This window comes from Ascaphus truei, chromosome 2 (genome assembly GCF_040206685.1).
Source record: "Ascaphus truei isolate aAscTru1 chromosome 2, aAscTru1.hap1, whole genome shotgun sequence".
NCBI lineage: Eukaryota > Metazoa > Chordata > Amphibia > Anura > Ascaphidae > Ascaphus > Ascaphus truei.
In genome coordinates, this window is record NC_134484.1 from 446,788,372 (window position 1) to 446,804,992 (window position 16,621).

At 43.7% G+C, this 16,621-nt stretch overlaps 1 protein-coding gene across 3 annotated transcripts in view; it reads right to left on the reverse strand.

Annotated features, from left to right (window-relative positions):
* The window catches only part of NUB1 (negative regulator of ubiquitin like proteins 1), a 64,590-nt gene that overhangs the window by 17,327 nt on the left and 30,642 nt on the right, over positions 1 to 16,621 (reverse strand). For all 3 annotated transcript variants that reach the window (XM_075587906.1, XM_075587904.1, XM_075587905.1), the window contains exon 9: positions 14,012 to 14,198. In XM_075587906.1, coding sequence (XP_075444021.1) covers positions 14,012 to 14,198 — 187 coding nt within the window. The remainder of the gene's footprint in view (positions 1 to 14,011; positions 14,199 to 16,621) is intronic.

The window sequence follows — 16,621 nt, forward strand, 5'->3', positions numbered from 1 at the left end:
ATTCAATCTTGGAGGATTATTACAACTAAATCATGTAGCAAGTAAACATTGCCAATGTTTCCAGCATTACCACATTTTTACTACGTGCGTATTGTGACATATAACCTAATTTTAAAAATGTGCCTTTGTTGGAGCATTATTTTCAAGAAAGTATTTGCTTAAATAAATACAATCTGAAATGAGTTTTCTAAATAGTGATGCAGCGGGATCTTCCACTTATTCTGTGCTTTTTACGTCTGTACTGCATTACAATTCAACTTCTAAAGCCTCCTCTGAATTATTAACATTACTTAGAAACTAATAGTGTCAAATTGTTCAGAGATCAACATAAAGGAATATACAGAGCAAAACGAACAGCTAAAAAGGAACAGCACATTTTTGCAAGAGTGGTGTCTAAGTTAGGCTAGGTCCCCGGTGCCTGCTGCAGCGTTCGCTATGGCGTGCGCTGCAGGGACAAGAACCACCCCTCAATGGGGTGCCATAGCGGCCGCGTTACGTGAGCAGATTTGTCTGAAGACAGGAAAACGGTGTTCAGGACTTGTGATGGAGCGCTGGCCACGCCTCTGGCGGTTCAGCTGCACGCGCCGTCAGCCTGGCAGGGGCCTCAGCCTAACATGTACTTCGTACAGTTCCCAGCAAGTGTTTTCTCTGTGTTACTGCTCTAAACATAAAATGCAGTTCAACGGTATAAGATACTTATGGTCATTTAGAATCTCCCGTGATAGCTGCTAGCACATCCACTTACTGTATTCATAATGGATGCAAACCATTCAAATGTCAGCTGTAAAAAACATGTAGCTATTTGGCGACACACTTTTCACCCTTCTATAGTGACTTCTTGGCTGACATTGGTTTCATTTTAGAAGACATGCTAAAAAGCTTTACTATTTTGGTTTAAAATGTAAACATAACTGTGAACACATTTCACAGAACATATAATACATATGGATGTTATTATGAGCTACAGTATTTAGGATTTCCTATATAATGGAGGAGAAAAGGCTGCATGCAGCAAGTCAAAAGTTGCAAAAATAACCGTTCCAAAATTTCCAATGGTGTACATTTTAAACAAACACAAATAGTATGAAATAAATGTAAACAGCAGATGACAGAACATTTCCCCACATGACCATAATAAAAAAGCAAAAGCAGCAGACATCTGTGAAATATATATATATATTTTGATTTTCATTATGGAGTGCCTGCCTTTTTGTACTAAATAAATAAATCTATATACACATATATAAATCTATATATACATATAATTCTACATAAATCTATATATACATATAAATCTATATATACATATAAATCTATATATACATATAAATCTATATAAATCTATATATACATATAAATCTATATATATATATACACACATACATATATATACACACACATATATACATATATATCTATATATACTGTGACAGAAACCAGGGGATGGTAATAAATTCCGTATATAGGGCTCCCAGGATACTAGACAGTTTCTATCCTGTTTGGCCTGGGAGTGCAGCCTTATAATACATACACTCCATCCCACAGTTTGGCAAGCGCTGGAACTGAGGGATGAGAGATCCAGACCAGAGTTTGTCTGCTGCCTGATTTCTGTCACCTGTCATGCTAATTAGGAATCAGGTATGAAAGACTGATTTCCTGTTTGCTCTGGTCTCCCCACAAGAGCCAGGAGGCTGGAAGGCTGCTGAACTACAGAGGGGAGAAGCCTCTTCCCCAAACAGGTTCAATCTTTCTGTTCATTTGTGTAAGACTGCAAAAGTACCGTGTTTTGATGTTGGAAGTGGAAAAGCCACTTCCAACCCTGAGTCAGGGATATCTAAGTTAAGTTATCGCTCAGGTGAGCAGCTTTTGTTTTGATCTGTTTTCTGTTGTATGCACTGTGGCAGTCTCAGTGCCTGGGACTGAATAAACCAGGCATAGCCTGTTTAAAGGAACAGTACGTGACGCCTCATCATTTAACCTACCCTAAAAGACCGTGTTCTAAACAGTCCCGGACAAACGACGGAGCCCCGGAGTAAGCCGTTTGTCACAATACATATAAATATATATAAATATATATATACATATAAATCTATATATACATATAAATCTATATATACATATAAATCTATATATACATATACATACATACATACATATATACACACACACACACACACACACATATATATATATACATATATATACATATATATACACATATATATATATATATATATATATATACACACATATATATATATATATATATATATATTTATTATTCAGCAACAGGACATTCGGAAAACAAAAAATGGTATAAACGTAAAGGTAGGGTGGATACAAAAATGGAAATCAGCTCAACATTTTGGTCCCTACTGGAGCCGCTCCCAAAAGCAAATAAAACGGTGGCAAGCAGACCTAGATATACCCTACCCTTCACCCTGTGTCAAACCCAGAACTGGGACCAGATGGGATACAATATAAAACGTCAGGTCCAGCCACGTACGAGCCATGCAGTGTGATAGAACTAATCTACTCACATGGACAGATAAGGCCACTCCTAAAAGTTCAAAATGAACCAATATCGTTAAAAGATATAGCTCGACCTCAAAAGACGTTCGCATGTCTATTCGACACAACTGGCACATCCATTCAAGGGACGATGCCCTAGATCAGAGGTCTGCAAACTCTCAAGGAAGAAGAGCCATTTTATAGAAAAAAAATATTCCAAGAGCCGCAACACATGCATGAATATTACACCCCCACACTAATGGGTATATACTGTATAAGCATTAACAAACGACAACATGTGTGGGGTAATAAAATGCATCTCACAATAATAAGTCCCTTTATTTAGTTTTTTTTCCATTGTTTTTCTGTGCAAAAAAATGTTATTTACAAATACACAATACATATACGACCACCCCCCAAAAGGACACACACATTACCCCCCAAAAAATAAATACAAATATAGATTGATAGAGAGAGAGAGATGGGGAGAGAGAGAGAGATGGGGAGAGAGAGAGAGAGAGAGATGGGGAGAGAGAGAGAGAGAGATGGGGAGAGAGAGAGAGAGAGAGAGAGAGAGAGAGAGAGAGAGGAGAGAGAGAGATGGGAAGAGAGAGGAGAGAGAGATGGGAAGAGAGAGGAGAGAGAGAGAGAGATGGGAAGAGAGAGGAGCGAGAGAGAAAGAGCGATGGGATGAGAGAGAGAGGAGCGAGAGAGAGAGGAGCGAGAGAGAGAGGAGCGAGAGAGAGAGGAGCGAGAGAGGAGCGAGCGAGAGAGGAGCGAGCGAGAGAGGAGCGAGCGAGAGAGGAGCGAGCGAGAGAGGAGCGAGCGAGAGGAGCGAGCGAGAGAGGAGCGAGCGAGAGGAGCAGAGAGAGGAGTGAGTGATGGGAAGAGAGAGAAGTGAGAGATGGGAAGAAAGGAGAGTGAGAGATGCGAAGAGAGGAGAGTGAAAGAGGGGGGACAGGGATATTGGAAGAGAGGAGAGTGTGCCACTGATTACTGGCTGCCCTAGAGGAGTAAGGGGGCCTGCCAAGCTGCCTGCTGAAAGGTTCCTACAGAGGTGCCTGTCAGGGGAACCTCCCTTCTATCTGTCTACAGTAAGCTTCCTGGACAGGCACCGCATCTGCAGATAAAGCCAGATTAAGTTTGCCGGCAGGATAGTGAGCGAGAGAGGCAGCAGCTGGGGGTCGGCAACCTGTGGAGAGCCGCAAGTAGCAGCGGAAAGAGCCGCGGTTGCCGACCCCTGCCCTAGTTGCATCACTGAAACAACCCTTATTCGGACATAGCAGGGGTAAAAATCTTAGAGAGTTTCTTGTGACCACAGATCCGATATCCAAGTACAGACGCAGCGCCATTATCGGAACATTTCACGATTTGTATTGCTGGGCATACCCAGGTCGTGCCGCATGCTTTCCTCAAACTTTCCCGCGTTAAGACGCGTGTTTACTAGTGTTTTTACTAGTGCTGGCGCTGGCACATTGCTGGGTTGGGATAGGTGTGACTGGCGGCATTCACGGCAGCGTTCACATTAGAATAACGAGTGAATGCCGCGTGGAATACGGCAGAGTTCACGAAAACGGCTCCGTGAAATGTTCGGTTAACGGCCGCTGCACCTGTATGATACCTTACGGGAATGCACTGGCAGGCCAGTCTGTGCAAGACAGTTTTAAAAGAAAATAAATAAATAAAGCGCTTTATAGAACCAAATTTGTATTTTATATTGTTTTATTACCATTTAATCCAATCAGATTAAAATGGATGATTCAAAATGTGTTGAAAAACCTAATGTCAGTGAAGCAGCCTTTGTGCTTAAAGGAGAGATTTCCACATCTCACCAGAAACAGTGGAAAAAACAGAAAAAACACATACCGGTATGGCAGGCCTGCACAACTCCAGTCCTCGAGGGCCGCAAACAGGCCAGATTTTCAGGATTTCCCTACTTCAGAAATCTATAAAGGGAATGAGACCGCTCATCCTACAATTCAATGAATAGATAATATTGGCAGGTGCATAAGGGACAAATTGACATATATTACCAGATAAGATCCAAGAGGGATCAAAAAAGAATCCCCAAACAAGCACTCAATGCCAAAAATGTGTTTCACTGGATAACAATGATCCAACAGGGCAAAATTACCTGTATGTACAGGGATTAGGTAACCCTTAATGTCCCACCAAGTCCAAAGAAAAAATAATACATTTTTATTAGTAAATACTTGTTAAAAACACAAACATATCATTCACACTTGTTAAAAATACCCCATCCAGAGGTGGCTGGTGTGGTCAATAATTATTATGAATTCATCTATATTAGTAAAATCCTAATAACTCACATACAGTACATCCTTATCGGTATAGCAATTGAAAACCGAAGCAGTACTGTGAACCTATGGAGGGTCTCCAATATCTAGAGCATAGTTATCAGACTATATATATACACCAGGGCTTAATGTACTGACATCTTGTACAATAGTCCCTCAAATATTTCGATCTGTGTAGCGGTAATATTAGGTTCCTGTCTATATATAGATAATAGTGGTCTGTATCGCACAATCAGTAAACAAACTGCATTAGAATCATACCTGTGTAATTACTAGATACACCATACCAAATCGCTCGCAGTATAGGGCAAAGTCAGTGATACCAGCAGTTTGTACCATAGGTCTGTATCACAACCCGGCAACCGATTGCACTGTATACCCCAACATACATGGATAGGCTCTATATAAGTGGAATTGTACTCCGTGATCGCGGCGGATCATGGATAGTAGGTATGTCGAGACCCCGCCGTATATACAAGCTTGTCTTCCCTCGATCTACAGGTTCACTAGGATGTCGCCACCTCTGATGACGTCAGCAAGTGACGTCTATTCCCGACGGCCGTTTCACGTAAGGCTACGCTTCATCAGGGGTATGTATGTTGGGGTATACAGTGCAATCGGTTGCCGGGTTGTGATACAGACCTATGGTACAAACTGCTGGTATCACTGACTTTGCCCTATACTGCGAGCGATTTGGTATGGTGTATCTAGTAATTACACAGGTATGATTCTAATGCAGTTTGTTTACTGATTGTGCGATACAGACCACTATTATCTATATATAGACAGGAACCTAATATTACCGCTACACAGATCGAAATATTTGAGGGACTATTGTACAAGATGTCAGTACATTAAGCCCTGGTGTATATATATAGTCTGATAACTATGCTCTAGATATTGGAGACCCTCCATAGGTTCACAGTACTGCTTCGGTTTTCAATTGCTATACCGATAAGGATGTACTGTATGTGAGTTATTAGGATTTTACTAATATAGATGAATTCATAATAATTATTGACCACACCAGCCACCTCTGGATGGGGTATTTTTAACAAGTGTGAATGATATGTTTGTGTTTTTAACAAGTATTTACTAATAAAAATGTATTATTTTTTCTTTGGACTTGGTGGGACATTAATAAGGGTTACCTAATCCCTGTACATACAGGTAATTTTGCCCTGTTGGATCATTGTTATCCAGTGAAACACATTTTTGGCATTGAGTGCTTGTTTGGGGATTCTTTTTTGATCCCTCTTGGATCTTATCTGATAATACAGCTAAACCCCGTTATAACGCGGGTCTCGGGGTCCACCCCGAGACCACCGCGTTACTAACGGGGTCGCGAGAAAAAAAATGGCCGCCGCGCTTTAGCGCATATTCATCCCGCGGGACAGGAGATGGGAGCGGGCATGTCCCTCCGCTCCCCGCTTCCCCCTGTCACCGCGGGACAGGCCGCGGGGCAGGAGATGGGAGCGGGGATGTCCCTCCTGTCCCCGCTTCCCCCTGTCACCGCGGGACAGGCCGCGGGGCAGGAGATGGGAGCGGGGATGTCCCTCCTGTCCCCGCTTCCCCCTGTCACCGCGGGACAGGCCGCGGGGCAGGAGATGGGAGCGGGGATGTCCCTCCTGTCCCCGCTTCCCCCTGTCACCGCGGGACAGGCCGCGGGACAGGCCGCGGGGCAGGAGATGGGAGCGGGGATGTCCCTCAGGTCGCCGCTTACCTCAGATCCCGCTGCCTGCATGGAGGTGGTAGCGGGTGGTTTCTTCTCCCCACCGCTGTCCCTGGCGCTCCCGCTGCCTGCGCGGGAGGAGGGGGGGGAGCGGGTGGTGGTGCTGGTCGCGGCCTTTCCTCTGCTCCGACCCCACCCCCCGTCTGTGTAGAGTGAGAGAGTGTGTGTGTGTATGTATATATGGGAGAGAAAGTGTATGTGTGTATATGGGTGTGTGTATGTGGGTGTGAGTGTGTGTAAGTGTCTGTGAGTGTGTGTAAGTGTCTGTGAGTGTGTGTAAGTGTCTGAGTGTGTGTGTAAGTGTGTGTAAGTGTGTGTGAGTGTCTGTGAGTGTGCGTGAGTGTGCGTGGGTGTGTGTGAGTGTGCGTGAGTGTGTGCGAGTGTCTGTGAGTGTCTGTAAGTGTGTGTGCAGTGTGTGTGCAGTGTGTCAGTGTGTGCAGTGTGAGCAATGAGCAGTGTGTGTGCAGTGTGCAGTGTGTGTGCAGTGTGTGTGCAGTGTGTCAGTGTGTGTGCAGTGTGAGCAATGAGCAGTGTGTGTGCAGTGTGCAGTGTGTGTGCAGTGTGTGTGCAGTGTGTCAGTGTGTGCAGTGTGAGCAATGAGCAGTGTGTGTGCAGTGTGTCAGTGTGTGTGCAGTGTGTCAGTGTGTGCAGTGTGAGCAATGAGCAGTGTGTGTGCAGTGTGCAGTGTGTGTGCAGTGTGTCAGTGTGTGCAGTGTGAGCAATGAGCAGTGTGTGTGCAGTGTGTCAGTGTGTGCAGTGTGAGCAATGAGCAGTGTGTGTGCAGTGTGCAGTGTGCAGTGTGCAGTGTGCAGTGTCAGTGTGTGCAGTGTCAGTGTGTGCAGTGTGTGTGCAGTGTGCAGTGTGTGTGCAGTGTGAGCAATGAGCAGAGTGTGTGCAGTGTGAGCAATGAGCAGTGTGTGTGCAGTGTGCAGTGTGTGTGCAGTGTGTGTGCAGTGTGTGCAGTGTGAGCAATGAGCAGTGTGCAGTGTCAGTGTGTGCAGTGTGTGTGCAGTGTGTGTGCAGTGTGCATGCAGTGTGCAGTGTGTGTGCAGTGTGTCAGTGTGAGCAATGAGCAGTGTGTGTGCAGTGTGCAGTGTGTGTGCAGTGTGGCAGTGTGAGCAATGAGCAGTGTGTGTGCAGTGAGTGTGTGTAGTGTGTGCAGTGTGCAAAAAAAAATGAAAAAAAAATTATTTTTTTTAAATTTATTTATTTTTTTAAAAACGGGAGCCACGGGAAAACCGCGTTATAACCGAATCGCGGTATAACGAGGCGCGTTATAACGGGGTTTAGCTGTATATGTCAATTTGTCCCTTATGCACCTGCCAATATTATCTATTCATTGTATTGTAGGATGAGCGGTCTCATTCCCTTTATAGATTTCTGAAGTAGGGAAATCCTGAAAATCTGGCCTGTTTGCGGCCCTCGAGGACTGGAGTTGTGCAGGCCTGCCATACCGGTATGTGTTTTTTCAGTTTTTTCCACTGTTTCTGGTGAGATGTGGAAATCTCTCCTTTAAGCACAAAGGCTGCTTCACTGACATTAGGTTTTACAACACATTTTGAATCATCCATTTTAATCTGATTTGTATTTTATATTGTTTTATTACAATTTAATCCAATTTGGTTCTATACAGCGCTTTATTTATTTATTTTATTTTAAAACTGTCTTGCACAGACTGGCCTGTCAGTGCATTCCCGTAAGGTATCATACAGGTGCTGTATTCCACGCGGCATTCACTCGTTATTCCCTCTGCTTTGTTTAGATCCCACTTGGATTTTAACATTGCGGGGATACCGGCACCCCAGACCAGAGCCTGTAACTCGGAAAGTAGGGGGCCTCTGAGGCTGAAATCAACTTTGTTCAGCTCAGTGGTGCGCAAACTGGGGGGCGCGGCGGTTACAGAGGCACGGTGCTCTTCCCCACAGCATTTTAATTAAATGCCCGGGGAGACATGAGGCCTCTGTAACTCCCTTACCTGCTCTCTGCCGGGTCTTCGGTGACGGGTCGCCGTGCAACATGGTGGCAAATGATGCCACGGGGTCAACCATGGCAATGCGCGTCAAATAAAGTGGGGTGTTGGGTCGAAATCCCTGACCTCTCACGGCACCCCACGGCGTGTCCTCCGGTGAGCGTGTCCTCCGGTGAGTGATCCGAGGGTATCGGCGCTGTGCAATACAGGACTTGCATTGGGAGAAGTCGGAACCAGGCACCTGCACCAGCAGGAACGGAGGGCGTGAGACTGCCTCGCATGCCACGATCGCCCCAGTGTACAGTAACACCCTCGGAACACTCACCGGAGGACACGCTAGACAACCATGGGGAGCCATGAGAAGTCAGAGATTCCGGCCCAACACCCCACCGCCATCAAAACTGTTGATGTCCTGGAGACTGTGACAAACAAGGAACATTTGCAGGAAAGCATTTTATTCAAACTGCTCGTTAAACACCAGCGTTTGAGTATCTACACATTCCTTTTTTTTTTAATATTAATAAAACTGTATTACACTATGTACCTTTTTATCTCATTAAGAATCAACATCAAAATCAGCATTCAAGAAGCATATCAAAGTGTAAAGAATATCAAGCAGTCTAAACTAAGTATTATGATCTGTGCTTGTTCAGAACGGTGTAAGTGATTGTCATTTTACCATCTACAAATTTGTCACCATTTACATGTTTCAAGTGTGTATGCGCCATATATGTGTTTTTTCCCTTTTTTTAGGCTGTGTAAGGGCAAAAGCACACATGGTGCTTTGCGGCTCCGCGCGCCTCCGTCTGCTGGGCGATGTGTGAACATCCCCAGCAGACGGAATGATCCACGGTAGGGGGGAGCGGGGGAGCTGCCGTATTTCTCTGTGACAGATTAGCAGAGCTGTGCCACCCTGCCGCTCAGCTCCTGTACATTCAGACACGTCTGTTTCTATCAACCGTATCACTGGCTGCGGTTATCATTGTGCTGAACCACCGCCAAATATCCACAGAAACAAACACTTCTACCAGTTAATTCGCTGTAAACGTTATATTGGGAACCAGTGTCCCCCTGTCAACCTGTGTCCCAGCCTCCCCCCCTCCCCTCCTGTGTCACCCGTCCCAGCCTCCCCTGTCCCCAGCCTTCTCAATTTCAGTGGCCAATCAATCAATGTAAATATCTGGACATTGATTGGCTGCTGAAACTGACGTCACGCTCCTGCAGCCTGGAATCACAGTTTGGAAAGACACCAGCGACTGCAGCAGCGGCGACGCCGTGGTTTGCAGCCAATGGTAGTTTCAACAATGAACACTACCATTGGCCGCCAGGGGTCGGTGATGAACGTGCGCGCACGTCATGTAGCGCGGTGTGTGCTCCAGCCCTAAGATGCCTGGGCTGTGTCACATGCAGCAGTACGACATCTGGCACATACTCTAAAACACCCGCATACGGGTAAACAATATAACATACGCAACAATATAACATACGCAATCAACTCACCTGTACATCCATGTAGGTTGTTTCCTTAATTGTTTGCCCCTGTGGACTATACTATATAGGTGACACCGAGAGACAATTCAATGAAAGAATAGCGGTTCATGGGTCTAGCATTAGAATGCCTCTGTGGGCAGGCAAGACGGACCAGTCAGTTGCTAAACATTTTCTCACTTGGGGGCACCAATTACTGTCGCATCCATGTGCTGTATGTCCTTTAACCAGGTTATTAGACCTGCATGTGGGAGCAATATGGATCAGATGCTTTTACAGTGAGAGCGCTTTTGGATTTACGAACTAAATACACTCTACCCCAGGGGATTGAACAGGAGCCTAGCACTCATGTTTTCTTAACGCCAAGTAAATGTGTCTTTATTTACAGACATTCAGTAAAGTATTGCAGTAAGACTGTACGCCTGTGTCTACAACGTACGAAGTTCCCGTGACCTTATGCCCTGAACAGAAGGGCCTGGATAGTCCATGGCAGTCCCAAGCCGGCCACCAGACTTGCTACTGCAGCCTTACTGTACTTGGATTCCAATCATCGATTGAGTCTAGATTTATACATCTATCCCCTTGACGCACGACTAGCGTATGGAGACAATGGGTGTTTTGTCACCCATTGGCTCTTACAATCCTGGTTCTTTTCACCTCTCCTACTTCTTTGTCCAGCACATTGACTCCATATGGATTCACTAGCCAAATGTTATATATGTGATATAAGTGACTGCAAACATACCTATGTATATGGCTACTACAGTCCTACACACTGATAGTGGCTCTATATGGACTCTGGATTTTCAAAAGTTAAATTTATTGTCAGAGCAAAGTGTTGCACTGACAAGAAATGTAACTTTGGAAAACCCGCAGTGCCCTGGATCACCCTCTATATACTAATTCTGAATTATTTAGACAGGTATTCCCTGAGCCAGGAGCACTGGTAACTGTAGGTATTGTTAACAATTTTATTTTTGGTGTGCAGCATATAACCTGTATTTCTATATGGACTCTGACATTGAGGTGGCTTAGAGACAGTCCGGTTTTATCCAGCCTGACTCTGCTGTTCTGTGTGTGTTGATTTGATTTTCTTTGCGCACGAACAGTGGCAGTATATTTGCTTATTGACAAGGGTACCTTTAGTCTTACACACAGAGTGGCACATTAGTGACCCATTAAACGCAGTTGTACACACTGTGCAATAGCTAGTCACGTTCTTGGTGTTACGAAACGCGTAGGGCTCTTGACTACGTCATCACGCTACAATGCCGAGGATGTTGTCTTTTGGTTACACTTTATGACTACAGTGCACATCGTAGACTGTGCAAACTCAGAGTGCACTGGTCTAAACACATTCCAGACAAGCAGAGGAAGCGTGTGCTAGGAGGGTGTGAGCGGGGTCCGTGTCATCGTATCCCCTGATACCTCCGTAATCGGCTGTGGATTTAACTGCTGCACTAGTCGCTCAAGTGGACATTCCTGAATTCATCTTATGCTCGGGACTGGAGATTTCCACAACCCCCATTTGGATCTCCCTAACAGCAACTTGATTGCGGAGACTGCACAACATCATCTGACATCTCGTGAGGGAGCAATTGTCACCTTTTCTGTTTTAATTGTATTACATTTATTGCACTATGGAGCGACCGCATCTTCCTTTTGAGATAGACAGATTAGACAGATAGATAAACACAGACAGAAATCCCGTAATGAGCACTCAAACATGTACAAAAAGAATAATACATTTATTTATAACATCATTAAAAACACACAATTAAAACTATCTCCCTGCACAATATCAAACACTGAGGATGGCAAACACAAAATATCGTAACCCCCTGATTACAGGGCTCAAATTATGACGGAGTCCCTGTAGGAACAAAGTCTAATTTGTCAAGTCCGTGTAAGGCACAATGTGCCCCTCACCAACTGGGCCGGCTGGTCTGAGAATACCTGAATAGAGATACTTAATAAACCTAATAAATCCTGGTCATACAATATAGGTTGTCACAAAGATATATATATATATATTGTATACACATATATATATACACACACCATACGATACGAGTTGCAACACGACATCAAGGGACAGCATGCAGGTAAGTAAATCATACATTTTCTATATTTGATAGAAGACACAAAAACCGACGTTTCGGTCCCCCAGTGGGACCTTTCTCAAGGAGGTGCCACTGGGGGATCGAAACGTCGGTTTTTGTGTCTTCTATCAAATATAGAAAATTTATGATTTACTTACCTGCATGCTGTCCCTTGATGTCGTGTTGCAACTGGTATCGTGTGTGTGTGTGTGTGTGTGTGTGTGTATAAATATATATCTTTGTGACAACCTATATTGTACGACCAGGATTTATTAGGTTTATTAAGTATCTCTATTCAGGTATTCTCAGACCGGCCGGCCCAGATGGTGAGGGGCACATTGTGCCTTACACGGACTTGACAAATATATATATATATATATATATATATATATATATGCGCATTGGTGAGCAAGCGTGTGTGTCTCTACAGTACATGCACTTGTTAATCTATTCACTTTTTAATATTGCGTCTATTCATCCATTGTGACATTACACATGCATTATAAAGATAAAACTCCAACAAAAAAGACATACTATTGGCATGTTTTAGAAATGGCGAAAAATATGTCATACAAGATTCAATGCGAAGAATATAACGTGCTGAATGACAACAAGCAGGTCCACATTAAGGCCCTTATTCTGTAAGGTGTCATAACGCAGATAACGTGCTATTGCATGAAAAGCCTCACTAAAGTCAAGAATAAGGGCCTAAGGCCCCGGCGGCGCTGAGCTGGCGGGCTCACGCTGGCCGCTCAAACACACTGAGGCAATGTGTGTGGCCAGCGTGAGCGGGCGGGCGCACCTGTCGGCGCTTAGATGCTTTTAGAGCAAGCAAATTTGATTTTGCCGCTCTCAAGCGCGTCACGTGAGCGGTTCGCCCAATGAGGGCGAACCAGCTCCGTGACGTCGTGGCCGCGCCCCCAGACGAGCGCACCTAGCCGGCCACGAATCGCCCGGCCGAGCAGGGCGCAGCGCACGAGCGCCAGCTCCCTGCCTGGCCGCAGCCTAAGAGTCCCACGAGCCCACTATTGATATAGTAATGCATTATGGAAAGGTATTAGCATTACACAATAGTAAAAGGAGCACCAGACAGGCACGCAACCCATCTGAAACATAGCAGTCTGCTTATCTATATTCAAACTCTAAGGGATCAAAGCACTGTCGGGATAATAAAACACTCAGATTCTCATAGGGCCAATAAAAGGGTTTGGTGGGAGAAGCTCTTTTTAACTCAGGCTTTAAGAGGTTCAGTATTTAATAGGGGAAGAGGACAGGGAGCGTGTGGCTGATTCAAAACAATGGCTTCTCCTGCTGCGCAGCGCCGCAGGTTGCAATATATGTTGGCTACATCTGTGCTAGTCAGTCCCAACCAGCCATTCTTTGTGTGGTGGCACTACCTACACGTGTGGTCTCCTTTGTAAAGTAGTAATATAAATTATTATCATCAAGACCAAGTAGAAACCTTTCACTCAAACTTCAATATGTTGCCAGCTCTTTTAGATGAGAAGAAGGCAGCTTCTCTAGCTGTGCTACCCATAGCGGATATTTGAAGGGGTCCTCATAATTCACGTTCCTGGACACTGCCAAAGGTGCACGCTTTCCTCAAGAGAATTGTAACTGGAGGAAAAGAACCGCACTCCAGCGGTCTTGGTTCAATTAAAGAATATATTTAGTATTAAACATGCACCAACATTTCTGTCCCTAAATGGACATCTCATCTTGGGAATGGTCCATTTAGCGTCCAAGAACTATTATTGTTTAATAAATATATTTATAAATATTAATATTTCCTTTTCGCCAGTTATTCTACCCATCGCGAGACAGCTGCGGAAATGCAGAAGGTGCTGGTGAAATGACAGCTGCCGGTAACAAGAGAGACATTTAAACATACTTTTATATGGACCAGTCGCTCGTGATTTTCTCCGTAGCATTTATTGAAGCACTTCTGGGCCATGTTTAACTTGGACTCTGCGTCATCCAAGCAATCTAACTGCTCCAGGCGAAAGTAGCACCACACCACATCTAGCTGCAGAACGGCGTAGTTATCAACCGAGTTCAGCAGCTCTGTGCCACACTCACTGGAAATAAGCAGAACAGCTATTATTACACCACCCGTAAGCTATTCCATGCAAGTCTCTTAGGAGCAGATTTAAGAAATAAAATGTAATGTGAAGAGTGCTACACAATGACCAGATTAATGTTACAATAACTCTACAGCAAACAGTTGTAATGTTGCAATCCACCCCAAGAAAATGTTTGAGAAATAGAGGGAAAACAAGGTACTGTACCCAAAGGTGGCCACTTTTTTTTTGGTTTGGGGAAGGTTGCAACATCTTTTTTTTTTTTTTTTAAATTTGTACCATATATGAAAAGACACACTAAAGAAAAAAAAAATATATCAAACAAAATGTGTCTTGAGCGTTACAATATAAAACAGTAAATAAAAATCCACTTGGGAGCACATTCACATGTCTCTGACAGGTCTCCAACCCTGCTTTGCACCATTACATCTTAGCACACAGTGCTTCTACTGCAGCCAGGGATTCTGGGAAATGACACGCAAATGAGCACCGCGTCACCTTCAAATATAAAGCAAAAAAGGGAAGAATTACAGTAGACAATCATTGATCACTTCTGTAATGCTGGGCTTGAATAGTCTTTACAATAATGAGGAGGGAGCCATGTTGGATTTATGATGTTAACTGTGACAGTGAAACATCAATTTATCAATTTTGGCGCCTAAGAAATGTTTTAAAGGGTTTGAGTGGCATTTAGAATGGAATGAATGGGTCAAAAGAAAAAAAATCCAGCATACTGTAGATGAAATAGCATTTTAATGCTGCATTCCTTGCGGTACAAAAAACAAAACAAAAAAAAAAACAGTTTTTGTTTTAATATATACTGCTTTTGAATACCTTTAATGAAAACGTATTACCTAAGCTGACGAACGAGCAGCAAAAATCCTGCTTCCCGGGTTCACATAATGGTCGCCTTTCAGTTTCAATCTTTCAGTCAGTGTTACTCAGCAGCTACAATGTAACCTTGTATTATGATGGTAACATTATCTATTGTTACAGCTCAGCCAGTCTCCTGCTGGGAACACTGCAACACTTTCCTGTGTGTGATCATTTGTTGCCAAAGATCTTGCACTGTTGGGGAGGTGTGCCAGGCCTGCCATAGCAACCAAAGGATGCTCAGTATAATTAAAACTCATTCAAAAATGGCTTTCAGTTTATTATTTTTTTTAAATGCAGAAAGTATTATCTAATATTAGTGAACAGATTTAAAAAAAAAAAAAAAAAAGCCCACGTAGGATATTCAATGTTTTGCTGCTTTAAGGGATTCAATATAAAATGTATCACTATCGCCAGGGTGATCTTGTCTGCCTAACTTTCGTTATCACTATACTGTATATTCCTTTGAATGCTCTCTTCTATGCTGGGTTACCTTTGGTTGTTTTTTTTAGGTACAGTTGCTGGATTGTACCCCAGCATGCTACATTTTTTAGCATTTTGTTTTCTCTTTACTGTAAATACAGTTTTATTGTTCTTGTAATATTTCCCTGAAACCATGTGCTCCTGCCATTGTCCATCATATACACAGAGGACACGTCGCTACCCCAGACACACGTACATGAAAAAATGAACAGCCTGGTGCAAGGGAGAATGTGATCTTTGGCGGTTACCCTATTTTGGGATTAGGTTATTTTGTGGCCTCCTATGGTGTGACATTGTACCTTGTGTCACCAACCTCGAGTTCTATATTGTCCATCATATCAGGGATTTACAGCTCAGTTTCTCACACACCCTTTCCCCCCCCCCCCCCCCCTGTTAATTTCCTGAGACCTTTGGGGTTTTTTGTATCTTGTTTTACTTGTAGGGGATGTTCAGTTTGCAGCTCAGTGATAACTGCTGATATATGTTACCATCCCGTAGATGGCTGCAGCAATTCGATATTTGCGAAAAACCTAAAAATGTCCTTGTGGATTGACCCATGTTGGTAAAACTACCATGACAGCCAACTACAAGACAGCTCAAAATTAAATTCATAGTACTGTACACGAACATTAAAAATGGTGAAGAAACCACTACACTTCTTAAACATTGCAAGGGTTTTAGAAACAAAAAACTTTCTTCATATGCATAATGGAAGGAGAACACATCTCCACATTAGGTTGGGAGGGGTGACACTGACTAATTACTTCTGCAACGGCAGGCAGATTGAGTGTTCACACATAAGGCTGAAACCTAAAGGGTTTAAAGATGACCTTAACTAGTCTTGCTTTCTGTAGGGCACCTCTGGTATAATTTGAGTATGATATATGATGACAACTTTTTCTTTTAATGACCTTTTCTAAGTCTCCCACAAAGGAGGGTGGGGAGTTGTTATCAAGGTCTATTCTTAGTTTTTTACACATTATTTGTTCCCCGATGAAGGCGCATGTAGCATCGAAACATTGAATCATGTGTGTGCCACTAGCAATGAGTGATTTCAATTATGG